Genomic DNA, 14,306 nt, shown 5'->3' with positions numbered 1-14,306 from the left:
CCACCAGTATTTTGTACACAATTTGAAAACCAGTGGACCCACATTAGCTCCGCATATCAATTAATGCTTGATCATAATGTAATCAAAGATTATAGTTTAAAAACGTGCTGTAATGCTATTGCTAATCCTTGGTGGGCTTTTATTTTGAAATGCAGGATACCGGATGTTGTACACTTTACAGCTTGAAGGTCTTCCGCTTTCATTCACCCGCCAGCTACTTCAAAGCAAGCGAACTAATGAGTAAATGTTTGTTTTGACATTCGGGGTTTCCCTGATAAGTCTTGATATCTAGCATTAATGTAATTGCCGTCATCATTTGACGGCTACAATGTTTCGTGGTTTTCACCATCCCGGAGAACTTCCTCGGGGCCCTGCTCCCTTAGGCCACCCATCCCATGTACAGCCACCCGGTCCCAGCTACGGAGGGCCCTTTGGCCCGCCACCCCACGTTCCAATGCCTGGACACTTACCTCCTGGATCTTGTCATCCTTTCTTACCTCCCGGATCGGGAAGTGAATACCTCCACAGGCCCATGAGGGAACATTATATCAATGTACGTAGCTAACGTTGTCAGCTAATGTGCTTCACAACAAATCCATAGCTAGTCGATATATTCTTTAGTTTGTTCCTTGATAAAATGTATTAATGCTTAAACTAGGATACTGGTGCACTCAGCCAAAACACCATAATGTTAATGATTACAATGGTCAGCTATATAGTATGCTGATATTTACATGTTGTTTGTACCTCAACCAGACTCCACACTGCAGCAGTTACTCCATTGACCGCAGCACAGTGATCAGTCTGGGTGGTCAACAGATTCTCCCACCAGACACACAGCATCTTCAGTTGCCACAGTGGCCCGCCAATCCTTTGGAATCATGTCAAAGAGACAAGAGGTGGAGAAATGTCAAGATTCAAGGATTTTGTGATACATAGCCTAGTTCACAACCTCTTTCAGCTATGGCTAATCTAAACAGTTTTTACTTGTATTTCAGTGAGAACATGACAGCTGGGGAAGAATTCCTCAGATGCCTTGCAGCTAATAAGCCAGTCCCTGACTTCCTCAAAGGAGTCAACCTGTTGGACGCAGGGAAGGCAGTCAAGACTCCAGGTGTACCAGAAGACCGGGGTTATGAGAGGCAGAGACTCCGGAGCAAATCTCGCAGTCCAGCGAAGGAAAGCAGGGGCAGGAGTAAGAGCCGAGCAAAGAGCCAGGTAAGAAGCAAGAGCCGGGCAAGAAGCAAGAGCTGTCCGCGCAGCAGAAGTCGTACCCGAGGGAAAAGCCGGGCAAGAAGCAGGAGTCGCAGTCGTGGAAAGAGCCAGGTCAGAAGCAAGAGCAAGGCTCGTAGTAGGAGCCGGAGCCGAGGGAAAAGTCGGGTGAGAAGCAAAAGCAGATCAAGGAGTAGGAGTCGCAGCTATGGAAAGAGCCGGGGCAGAGTGGATCATCATTCCGACCACAGGGAAAAAAGGAGCCCCATTCGGAGCTGTAGCAGCAGGATCAGTAATCACTCCTCCGTACACAATGACCTGCTCGAGGGCCTGAAACGGGTTATGAACAGCAAGCAACTGGAGGACAGTATGCCTTCCATCAAGAATGCCATTCTCACAATACAGGTATAGTATGAGAAAGTCATGGGTTGTTATGGGGTATGTTTAGTTAATGATGTTCTACAAACATGGTGAGACCCATTTTTTATTTATATCTGCAGTGAAGACTAGACAATCTAACAAATGTAAAATCAAACCTCAATAAAACCCATTGATGTCTTTTGTGTTTGTTCCATAGGCCAATAACTTTAGCAGAGATATCCAGAGCAGCAGAGCAATCCAGAGCAACTGTCTTCCATGTGGACCAGTCTTGGCCAGCAGACAGGAATTTCTTCAAGCCTCAGATGGGCCCAAGCCAATCAGCAGGCAGGAGGAGACCGACAGCAATCTTCTCCCCCACGAGAGAGTGGGCTGTGACTTCTCCTGGCTGCAGGGCACCAGGGAGGTCTCGCCTGTTCAGAAGCTGGAGGAGGTTGAGGATGAGGAGAACTTCCTCTATGGGAATGAGGATAACCAGTCAAAACAACGCCCTGCCACCCTGCTTTTTGCACCGTCCACATCCATTACCCAGCAGAGCGATGCAGAGATCTCCCCAGCAGGCCCACCCTACTATCAAAGCCAGCCTCTGTTCGGGAACCATGGTGAAGTCCTGGAGTTCAAGATGCCTCCTCAACCGGTCCAGTCCAGTGTGAGGCCTGAGCAGAGGGTGCAGCCTGTTCCTGATGTGAAGCCCGCCCCCACTGAGAAGGAATGTGAGGAGTTCAAGACCATGTTGAAGAACATTGGACTGAATCTGGGCACATCAGAGATCAGTAAGATGATGGTCAAGCTGCAGCAACAGAAGGAGGGGAAGATGCCAGAGCAGAAGAGGGAGGAGAAAGTGCCATCACCAGCACCAGTGCTGCCTCTTCCTCTTGTAATTGGGGCATCACAGGAGCCCAGACTTGCCTCGCCAGCACTTGGGACAGCACCAATACGACAAGCATTGGAGTCATTACAGTTCATTATTAAAGGTTAGAGCAGTCATATATAAATACATTTGTTTTGATGTATGTACTTTATTTTTTAAATAAGCATTTTGTGCATATGGAACATTTCTGGGATCTTTTATCTCAGTTCATGAATTCATATGTTATATATATATATTACATACACACAAAACCCATTCACTCTTGCAGGAAAAAAATTAATATATACTGAACAAAATATAAATGCAACAATTTCAATGATTTTACTGAGTTGAAGTTCATATAAGGAAACATGTCAATTAAAATAAATTCATTAGACCCTAATCTATGGATTTCACATGACTGGCCAGGGGCACAATCATGACTGGGCCCGGGAGGGCATAGGCCCACCCACTTGGGAGCCAAGCCCACCCACTGGGGAACCAGCCAATCAAAGTGTTTTTCCCCACTGAAGGGCTTTATTACAGACAGAAATACTCCTCAGTTTCATCAGCTGTCCAGGTGGCTGGTCTCAGATGACCCCGCAGGTGAAGAAGCCGGGTGTAGAGGTCCTGGATTGGCGTGGTTGCATGTGGTCTGCGATTGTGAGGCCCGTTGGCCCAAATTCTCTAAAATGACATTGGAGGCAGCTTATGGCAGAGAAATTAACATTACATTTTCTGGCAACAGCTCTGGTGGACATTCCTGCAGTCAACATGCCAATTGCAAGCTCCCTCAAAACTTGAGACATCTTTGGTATTCTGTTATAATCTCCACCCCACATAGCCTGGTTCCTCTCTAGGTTTCTTCCTAGGTTTTGGCCTTTCTAGGGAGTTTTTCCTAGCCACCGTGCTTGCTGTTTGGGGTTTTAGGCTGGGTTTCTGTACAGCACTTTGAGATATCAGCTGATGTATGAAGGGCTATATAAATACATTTGATTTGTTGTGTGACAAAACTGCACATTTTAGTGGCCTTTCATTGTCCCCAGCATCTGTGTAATGATCATGGCTTTTAATCAGCTTCTTGATATGCCACACCTGTCAGGTGGATGGATTATCTTGGCAATGGAGAAATGCTCACTAATAGGGATGCTTCTACACCTGCATTGCTTGCTGTTTGGGGTTTCAGGCTGGGTTTCTGTACAGCACTTTGAGATATCAGCTGATGTAAGAAGGGCTATGTAAATACATTTCATTTGATGTATGTCCTTTATTTTTTTAAATAAGCATTTTGTGCATATGGAACATTTCTGGGATCTTTTATCTCAATTCATGAAACTTGGGACCAACACTACATTTTTGTTCAGTATATATTAAGGATGCGACTAATTGCATTTTTCTTCCTTTCTTTAGCAACAAGGGAGAAAAGGGCCAATAGTGATCCACATGATGGCAACCATTCCCAAAGGAATTCAGACAAACAGAAGGTAACATTTACTTGGCAGTGTCATTCCAATCACACTCTTTTTTTCCTCTGAGACAGACCTCACTATTACTGATGATAATTACTCCTGATGTTTGTTGTGTCACAGCATGTTGTGATGTCTAAACTAGAAAACACTGCATTTTTACAATGTGATGAAATGGGACTTTCTAGAGCAAAGATGACGAGGAGAGTCAGAGGAGATCGAGACATGACCAAATGAAAAGGAAAGAAACTCTTGTGAAGGAACTGGAGGAATTGCTAAAGCAGGACGGTATAGTATTGTTCATTATAGATCTGTCTTTCTACCCAGTCATTCTCTATCTACATAATATAAATGACTGGTAGGCCATCATTGTAAATAAGAATTTGTTCTTAACTGACTTGCCTTGTTAAATATAAATAAATATAAGCGTTATTTTTGTTGCCATCATTACTTGGTAATAGAATGACACCAAATGCCTTTTCATTCGTATATTCAGGGTCTACCTTTTTGATTCCGGTCATCGGGTTCTACTGTCAGAGGTGTGAGGAGTTCTTCGGAGACCTGACCACTGCTGAGGGCCATGCAGCAACCCACCGGCGGAATGAGCCTAGCATGGCATGTACCTAGCTACATTCTCTCGCCCCACACAGTAACCCAACTGTATACACTGCATTGACCAAAGAAACAGCATAGTTAAACCATTGCGTTGTTCAACCTAGATCACCCCTCAGTGTAAACTTTAGGTTCCTTTCCAGTCCACTTGTCTTCGGCATCCATAGAAAAGTCAAATTCCCCAAAAGATTTGTGGTATTATAATCAAACTGTAGCTACTTGTTTCACCTTGTCTATAGCAGCAGCATGGAGACAGACGACCTGGAGAGGACCGAAGACACCCTAGCCATTACATTGGGCACCCCCTGGGTCCAGAGTGGAGGGACCAAGGAGACCCAAGAGATCAGAGGTTTTGCAAACTAGACGAGGGCCCAAAGGGTTACAGGAACGACAGGGAGAAGATCTACGTGAAAGAGGAACGCCCTGGAAGCCCCAGGATAAAGATGCCGATGGTCCGCGGGCACACCCCACCAGGTCTGCAGAAGGCCAGGGGGAGAGAGGAGGGGAGGGTGGATAAGGGCTCTTGTGCTGCTTCCTCTGGCCATGCCAGTGGGAAATATGGTAGGGTCAAACTGGAGGTAGTGGAGACTAAAGGAAAGCCCAACGTGGAAGTATGTGACAAAAAGGACAAAGATAAAGGAGAAAGCAGTTCTAACAGTGATGACGAGAAAGACAAATCTCCTAAAGGCAACAAAAAGAAAAAAAAGAAGGAGAAAAAGAAGAAGGAAAAGAAGAAGAAGAAGAAGGAAAAGGGTTAGGAGTAATAGCTGCTGTACTGCATGTCCTGGTTTGATTGTACTTTATCTCTGGAGGACCTGGCCTTGGGTCATTGTTTGGCATCATTGCAGCTGTTTTCAGAAGTTGGTGCTTTTAATGTTAAAAAGAAGCAGTATTCCTCTGATTCGTTCTCTCCATTTGGGGTTGTCTTGTTTTTCAACAAACTGTGTTCCTCTGTGTTGTAGTGGATAACAGCACATTGTCATTGAATGCTGTTGGAGGACAGGCCGTTCCAGGGTGCATATGCAGCATTTATGATGTCCAGAATTGTTTTGCTGCCAGCCACTGATCCTATTGTTCAGACCTTTAGCTACTGTAGATGTTTATTAAATAACCCTCTTTATATTGGGCCATGTTTGTGTATATTTCACCCGGTACAAACTTGATTTAGTGCTTTGAGTGTTATCAAATGTACTTTTTCCATTTAAAGGTCAACTGCCATTTGAAGCGTGTGCTGTTTTTCTTCCTAATGTTAAACCGATGAGATGGAATTATTCTGTAATGAAGACATTCTTATACATTGTCCTCTTATAATCTAGTTCTCTGCAATTGATGGCACAAGGCTATTTGCAAGCGCACATGATCTTGCCAAAGTCATTGGATCCTATCAGGATAGGAACAGTTGACATGTTTTTGTAAGGTGATCACTTTTTTTTCTGATTATATACATTGTTTTTGTCTGCTGTTACTTACTCTGACTTCCTCTTTCTCACACATTAGGCATTTCCATTGATCCAGGTTTATTTGACAAAAGCAGGGGGGAATAATATTCTGACATAATAGAAACGGCAGATATGAGACATTTTAAAGCTCGACAACATTTTTATCCGTTCAATAGGGTTCTATTTTTCTTTTGTTGAACTTGCAACTAATTTTTTTTATTTTTTATTATTTCACCTTTATTTAACCAGGTAGGCTAGTTGAGAACAGGTTCTCATTTGCAACTGCGACCTGGCCAAGATAAAGCATAGCAGTGTGAACAGACAACAGAGTTACACATGGAGTAAACAATTAACAAGTCAATAACACAGAGAAAAAAAGGGGAGTCTATATACAATGTGTGCAAAAGGCATGAGGTAGGCGAATAATTACAATATTGCAGATTAACACTGGAGTGATAAATGATCATGTACAGGTAGAGATATTGGTGTGTAAAAGAGCAGAAAAGTAAATAAATAAAAACTGTGGGGATGAGGTAGGTGAAAATGGGTGTGCTATTTACCAATAGATTATGTACAGCTGCAGCGATCGGTTAGCTGCTCAGCTAGCTGATGTTTGAAGTTGGTGAGGGAGATAAAAGTCTCCAACTTCAGCGATTTTTGCAATTCGTTCCAGTCACAGGCAGCAGAGTACTGGAACGAAAGGCGGCCGAATGAGGTGCTGGCTTTAGGGATGATCAATGAGATACACCTGCTGGAGCGCGTGCTACGGATGGGTGTTGCCATCGTGACCAGTGAGCTGAGATAAGGCGGAGCTTTGCCTAGCATGGCCTTGTAGATGACCTGAAGCCAGTGGGTCTGGCGACGAATATGTAGCGAAGGCCAGCCGACTAGATCATACAAGTCGCAGTGGTGGGTAGTATAAGGTGCTTTAGTGACAAAACGGATGGCACTGTGATAAACTGCATCCAGTTTGCTGAGAAGAGTGTTGGAAGCAATTTTGTAGATGACGTCGCCAAAGTCGAGGATCGGTAGGATAGTCAGTTTTACTAGGGTAAGCTTGGCAGCGTGAGTGAAGGAGGCTTTGTTGCGGAATAGAAAGCCGATTCTTTATTTGATTTTCGATTGGAGATGTTTGATATGGGTCTGGAAGGAGAGTTTGCAGTCTAGCCAGACACCTAGGTACTTATAGGTGTCCACATATTCAAGGTCGGAGCCATCCAGTGTGGTGATGCTAGTCGGGCATGCGGGTGCAGGCAGCGATCGGTTGAAAAGCATGCATTTGGTTTTACTAGTGTTTAAGAGCAGTTGGAGGCCACGGAAGGAGTGTTGTATGGCATTGAAGCTCGTTTGGAGGTTAGATAGCACAGTGTCCAATGACGGGCCGAAAGTGTATACAATGGTGTCGTCTGCGTAGAGGTGGATCAGGGAATCGCCCGCAGCAAGAGCAACATCATTGATATATACAGAGAAAAGAGTCGGCCCGAGAATTTAACCCTGTGGCACCCCCATAGAGACTGCCAGAGGACCGGACAACATGCCCTCCGATTTGACACACTGAACTCTGTCTGCAAAGTAATTGGTGAACCAGGCAAGGCAGTCATCCGAAAAACCGAGGCTACTGAGTCTGCCGATAACAATATGGTGATTGACAGAGTCGAAAGCCTTGGCAAGGTCGATGAAGACGGCTGCACAGTACTGTCTTTTATCGATGTCGTTTAGTACCTTGAGTGTGGCTGAGGTGCACCCGTGACCGGCTCGGAAACCAGATTGCATAGCGGAGAAGGTACGGTGGGATTCGAGATGGTCAGTCACCTGTTTGTTGACTTGGCTTTCGAAGACCTTAGATAGGCAGGGCAGGATGGATATAGGTCTGTAACAGTTTGGGTCCAGGGTGTCACCCCCTTTGAAGAGGGGGATGACTGCGGCAGCTTTCCAGTCCTTGGGGATCTCAGACGATATGAAAGAGAGGTTGAACAGGCTGGTAAATAGGGGTTGCGACAATGGCGGCGGATAGTTTCAGAAATAGAGGGTCCAGATTGTCAAGCCCAGCTGATTTATACGGGTCCAGGTTTTGCAGCTCTTTCAGAACATCTGCTATCTGGATTTGGGTAAAGGAGAACCTGGAGAGGCTTGGGCGAGGAGCTGTGGGGGGGCCGGGGCTGTTGGCCGAGGTAGGAGTAGCCAGGCGGAAGGCATGGCCAGCCGTTGAGAAATGCTTGTTGAAGTTTTCGATAATCATGGATTTGTCGGTGGTGACCGTGTTCCCTAGCCTCAGTGCAGTGGGCAGCTGGGAGGAGGTGCTCTTGTTCTCCATGGACTTCAGTGTCCCAGAACTTTTTGGAGTTGGAGCTACAGGATGCAAACTTCTGCCTGAAGAAGCTGGCCTTAGCTTTCCTGACTGACTGTGTGTATTGGTTCCTGACTTCCCTGAACAGTTGCATATCGCGGGGACTGTTCGATGCTATTGCAGTCCGCCACAGGATGTTTTTGTGCTGGTCGATGAGGGAAACTGATTTTGAATAAATGTTGATTGTAAAATACTTTAAGGTATGCTGGGCATGTGATGTCATCACATAACTAGGCTCCACTCCTAAATGCCTACTGCTTGCAAAATAAGTTCATTTTAAGCTAACATGGAATTGTTTTAAGATGGTCATACCATGGATCATTTAGCTATTTGATTTGGAATTTTATGACCCCTTTGGGTATCAAAAATATTTAGTGATTTGATCAAATATTTAATTTCACCTCTATTACTATAGCACATAGAAACACATTGAATAACACATTAATAAATTGCATAAAAGACAGTAAAAAAAATAGATCACATGGAATAAGGTTTTAAAGTGTCTGTCCTAGATATACGAAAGCTCAAGAAATAGTTTAGTTTAGAAAGTATTCATTCCCCTTGACTTATTCCACATTTTGTTGTGCCTGAATTAAACAAAACAAAAAATTCTCACCCGTCTACACACAAACCCCATAATGACAAAGTGAAAACATGTTTTTAGAAATGTGCAAATGTATTAAATTAAATACAGAAATGTCTCATTTACATACACTACCGTTCAAAAGTTTAGGGTCACTTAGAAATGTCCTTGTTTTTGAAAGAAAAGCACTTTTTTGTCCATTAAAATAACATCAAATTGATCCGAAATACAATGTAGACGTTGTAAATGACTATTGTAGCTGGAAACGGCAGATTTTTAATGAAATATCTACACAGGCGTACAGAGGCCCATTATCAGCAGCCATCACTGCTGTGTTCAAATGGCACGACTCCAGGATGCTGGCCTTCTAGGCAGAGTTCCTCTGCCCAGTGTCTTGTTTTTCCCTTCTTAATCTTTTATTTGCCAGTCTGAGATATGGATTTGTCCTTGCATTTCTGCCTAGGCCAGCATCCCTGAGTCGCCTCTTCACTGTTGACATTGAGACTGGTTTTTTGCGGCTACTATTTAATGAAGCTGCTAGTTGAGGACTTGTGAGGTATCTTTTTCTCAAACTAGACACTAATGTACTTGTCCTCTTGATCAGTTATGCACCGGGGCCTCCCACTCCTCTTTATATTCTGGTTAGGGCCCGTTTGCTCTGTTCTGTGAAGGGAGTAGTACACAGCGTTGTATGAGATCTTCAGTTTCTTGGCAATTTCTTGCATGGAATAGCCTTAATTTCTCAGAACAAGAATAGACTGATGAGTTTCAGAAGAAAGTACTTTGTTTCTGGCCATTTTGAGCCTGTAATCGAACCCACAAATGCTGATGCTCCAGATACTCAACTAGTCTAAAGAAGGCCAGTTTGATTGCTTCTTTAATCAGAACAACTGTTTTCAGCTGTGCTAATATAATTGCAAAAGGGTTTTCTAATGATTAATTAGCCTTTTAAAATGATAAACTTGAATTAGCTAACACAATGTGGCATTGGAACACAGGGGTGATGGTTGCTGATAATGGGCATCTGTACGCCTATGTAGATATTTCATAACAATCTGCTGTTTCCAGCTACAATCAGCATTAACAATGTCTACAATGTATTTCTGATCAATTTGGTGTTATTTTAATGGACCAAAAAATGTTTTTCTTTCAAAAACGAGAACATTTCTAAGTGACCCTAAACGTTTGAACGGTAGTGTAAGTATTCACACCTGAGTCAATACATGTTAGATTCACCTTTGGCACCGATTACAGCTGTGAGTCTTTCTGGGTAAGTCTCTAAAGGCTTGTTCACAAACAGTTTGAAGTGACTCATCCGTTATTTTTCCTGCAGTCTGAACAGCCAAAAAGCACATTGGAATTGGATATTTCAAGCCACACAAGGGTAGTATTAAGTCAGAGAAAATGGATTCCTGGCCATGTGACTTGTCTGAATGGTCAAATCTGATTCATTTCTGGTTTTTAGAATGCTATTCAGCATATCTTGTTGATGTTTGCTACTCTGTTGACAGTTTGACAAGAACATGTGGTAGCTAACTAGCTTGATAATTGTTTACAACAAATTAGTGAATGTGCTTTATAGCTAAACCGCTGGCTAGCTAGTTTACTACTGTGGCTAACCAAAAAGGACTTGTTTTGAAAGTTGAATCATCTTATCCATTGAGGCTTTAAAAATGTTCTTACCCCATGATTTTGAAGATTCAAAGCAACTGGGAAATGTCCATGGCAGGCATTGTTGTCATGTTAACTTGCTGCATAACTTTTGAGTGACAGGAAGCAAAAGCACAACCACCAATCAGCCTGCACCACTGCACACCTGGCTAACTATGATAACTAGCCTAGACTTGTTTTTATTTAAATTGTTTCTATTTAACCTTTATTTAACTAGGCAAGTCAATTAAGAACAAATTCGTATTTACAATGATGGTATAGCAAGGGTCAAAAGGCATCCTGCGGGGACGGGGCTGGGACTCAAATAAGAAATGTAGTATAAAACACAAGCGACAACACTACATAAAGAGAGACATAAGACAACAACAGCATGTCAGTAACACATGACAACAGCACGGTAGCAACACAAATATAGTACAAACATTGTTAGTCACAGGCAAAAGGGTAGAGACAACAATACATCACATGAAGCAGCGACACGTGTCAGTAAGTGTGTCCATGATTGAGTCTTTGAATGGAGAGATGGAGATAAAACTGTCCCGTTTGAGTGTTTTTTTACAGCTCGATCCAGTCGCTAGCTGCAGTGAACTGAAAAGAGGAGCGACCTAGGGATGTGTGTGCTTTGGGGACCTTTAACAGAATGTGACTGGCAGAACCGTTGTTGTATGTGGAGGATGAGGATTGCAGTATGTATCTCAGATTGGGGGGAGTTTTATAAATAAGCATCAACCATTTGGTCTTGCGTCAGGAATACAGATGGCCAGTTTAGAGTATAGAGTGCAGTGATGTGTCCTATAAGGAGCATTGGTGGCAAATCTGATGGCCGAATGGTAAAGAACATCTAGCACCCTTACCTGCCGATCTATAAATTACATCTCCGTAATCTAGCATGGGTAGGATGGTCATCTGAATCAGAGTTAGTTTGGCAGCTGGGGTGAAAGATGAGCAATTACGATAGAGGAAACAAAGTCTAGATTTAATTTAGCTTGCAACTTGGATGTTTGCTGAGAGAAGGACAGTGTACCGTTTAGCCATACTCCCAAGTGCTTGTATGAGGAGACTACATTAAGCTCTAACCCCTCAGAGGTCGTAATTACACCAGTGGAGGGAGGGGCGGGGGGATTCTTCTCACCAAACGACATAACCTTTGTTTTGGAGGTGATCAGAACAAGGTTAGGCGGATGCATTGAAATTGAGATGCAGCCCATACAAAAAAAACAGATAGAGCTATCTTAAACCAAAGATGATGGATATACTGACAAGATATACATGTCTCTCCACCCTAACAATGAGAGTTCTTGTACACAAAGCGGCACGGCGGGCTGTCTAACTCCCACCCATCCTTTCTTTAGATTGGTGGATACATCTCATTATTGTAAACCTTTTTGAATTTTCGATGAGGGCTGTTGACGTCAACCGCCTGTAATTCAAAGGAGAGATATGCTATGCTACTAGCCTCATACCATGAATATGCATAGCCATATCGAGACAACTCCGATATGAAAGTGTTTTTCTCAAAGTTGGCGGGTTGTCACGTGTCCTACTTATATCAGTACACTCATAACTTAAGCATTCCGAAACGTATATTCGATAAAATAAACCTCACGTAGCAAATAAACCACAAATGTATGTTGTTGACCAAATTCAACACTCGTTGACCTCCATACAAATACTCTTTGCTTGGTGGGCGAAACAACAACAAAAAACACCTGCTGGAGGAAGACAGATTTTCAGAAGAGTTGGGTGTCTCTACCTCTACTTAAACTGAATTATTTAAATGAATATTCATTAGATTGATGCACGGGTGAGTCAATAGACTCATAAGGATGAATTATTTTGTGTCGATAAAAACAGCTGGATGTAATGGCGTCACACCTATAATAATAATAATAATATATGCCATTTAGCAGACGCTTTTATCCAAAGCGACTTACAGTCATGTGTGCATACATTCTACGTATGGGTGGTCCCGGGGATCGAACCCACTACCCTGGCGTTACAAGCGAAATATACATTTTTCACATAAACCTACAGACAAATAAAAATGTTGTGTTTTTGAAGTGTTTCCATGACTCATTTAGGCAAATTGCACATTAATAAATTGATGACAGTCTGTTTGCCCTCCCACCTATCTGTTTCATGTCTCAGGTAGCCTGTGTGCCCTCCCACCTATCTGTTTCATGTCTCAGGTAGCCTGTGTGCCCTCCCACCTATCTGTTTCATGTCTCAGGTAGCCTGTGTGCCCTCCCACCTATCTGTTTCATGTCTCAGGTAGCCTGTGTGCCCTCCCACCTATCTGTTTCATGTCTCAGGTAGCCTGTGTGCCCTCCCGCCTATCTGTTTCATGTCTCAGGTAGCCTGTGTGCCCTCCCACCTATCTGTTTCATGTCTCAGGTAGCCTGTGTGCCCTCCCACCTATCTGTTTCATGTCTCAGGTAGCCTGTGTGCCCTCCAACCTATCTGTTTCATGTCTCAGGTAGCCTGTGTGCCCTCCCACCTATCTGTTTCATGTCTCAGGTAGCCTGTATGCCCTCCCACCTATCTGTTTCATGTCTCAGGTAGCCTGTATGCCCTCCCACCTATCTGTTTCATGTCTCAGGTAGCTTGTATGCCCTCCCACCTATCTCTTTCATGTCTCAGGTAGCCCGTAAAAGCCAACATGTATAGAATGCAATAATTTACGAATATTTACCTAATTCTCATGTGCCAATGTACTGCCATGGTCCGTGCCCTGGTGAAACTTGCACTCCTGTATATCTGAAATAATTGGATAGTAAAACATGCAGTGGTGTGTATTCATGGATGCCAAGGGAAGCCAGGCTTCCCCTCCAAATGTACCAATAAAAAAATACAAATCTCTGGGTTTCATAGTTTTCCTTCAATTCCCGAGAGGCTGAATGTATCTCACTGGAGAAAGCATCCGAGCGAGCGAGACAGCGTCCCTCTGTCTCTGTATGTGTAGCCAATCTAGCTGATGTTTTTTGGTAAAAAAGAATATGATATTGTTTCCGCCCGTAGCATTTGGCCTCCCTTGTGAATGGTCCTGCCACATCCAAAAAAGTGTCAAGGGAAGACAGTTTGGATTTGGCTTCACACCAAAAAATACAATTGTTGCATCTAGTAGTAGTGTTGTCCTCCGGTGACTAGCTCGCTAGCTAAAATTGGCCCTTTCCTAAATTAGTCATCAACGGAGACAGGGATTTGGACTTATGGTTTTACTTAATTCTCTATAGTGGCCAATGATTATAATGGCGATTCTGATCCAACCATAAATGCATACATTGTGCTGCTGGCCTGAGAGGATGGAAGTTCTATATATAGCTAAATGTAGTAGGCTAATGTTAACTAGCAGGCTAATCGTTGCCCAAGAAAGGAAGTTAGGCTAGCGAGCAAGCATTTTAGCCAAGTAGCCTAGGACCACTAAAACTAAAAGCTTGTACTGTATGACAGTCATAGACCATTTCGGCAACATGAAAGAGAGGGTGGCATTGGCGTTTCTCTCCAAGTAAGTTGAGTCAACACGTTATTTCTATTTATGCACAAACACACACACACACAGAAATCCGTACCATGCAGTGGCGATTTTAGCATGTAAATCTTGATGGTGCTAACTCCCACTTTTTTTTGACACATGCCAGCTATGCCACTACACAACGTAACACTAAACAATACATTAATTGTACTATAATGGTGACAAACGATGACCACAAACTGTTAGGGCCTACATAAAGCTGTCCCAAAAGCAGAG

General features: G+C 43.3%; 1 protein-coding gene across 2 annotated transcripts; it reads left to right on the top strand.

Annotated features, from left to right (window-relative positions):
- Window positions 1-175: 175 nt before the first annotated feature.
- Window positions 176-5,742, top strand: si:ch211-195b21.5. 2 transcript variants are annotated; one of them, XM_046357879.1, is made up of 8 exons: window positions 176-553; window positions 757-899; window positions 999-1,617; window positions 1,790-2,564; window positions 3,851-3,924; window positions 4,095-4,194; window positions 4,403-4,521; window positions 4,761-5,742. In XM_046357879.1, exons 1-8 carry the CDS (start codon window positions 329-331, stop codon window positions 5,274-5,276), a joined length of 2,571 nt encoding a protein of 856 aa, XP_046213835.1. In that variant the 5' UTR covers window positions 176-328; the 3' UTR covers window positions 5,277-5,742. The 2 variants fall into 2 exon arrangements, with proteins under 2 accessions (XP_046213835.1, XP_046213834.1); XM_046357878.1 differs by having other exon boundaries at window positions 4,758-5,742.
- The last annotated feature ends 8,564 nt before the right edge of the window (window positions 5,743-14,306 follow it).

This window comes from Oncorhynchus gorbuscha, linkage group LG08, assembly GCF_021184085.1.
Source record: "Oncorhynchus gorbuscha isolate QuinsamMale2020 ecotype Even-year linkage group LG08, OgorEven_v1.0, whole genome shotgun sequence".
Taxonomy (NCBI): Eukaryota; Metazoa; Chordata; class Actinopteri; order Salmoniformes; family Salmonidae; genus Oncorhynchus; species Oncorhynchus gorbuscha.
The sequence above is the reverse complement of the archived record's forward strand: the minus strand, read 5'-3'. Positions and strand labels throughout refer to the sequence as shown.

What these genes read in the sequence shown, in the direction of transcription:
- si:ch211-195b21.5 (XM_046357878.1), top strand. Translation starts at nt 329, where the DNA reads ATGTTTCGTGGTTTTCACCATCCCGGAGAACTTCCTCGGGGCCCTGCT. An exon ending in GGAATTCAGACAAACAGAAG is followed by an intron (nt 3,925 to 4,094) that starts GTAACATTTACT and finishes GGGACTTTCTAG; the next exon opens with AGCAAAGATGACGAGGAGAG. An exon ending in GGAATTGCTAAAGCAGGACG is followed by an intron (nt 4,195 to 4,402) that starts GTATAGTATTGT and finishes TCGTATATTCAG; the next exon opens with GGTCTACCTTTTTGATTCCG.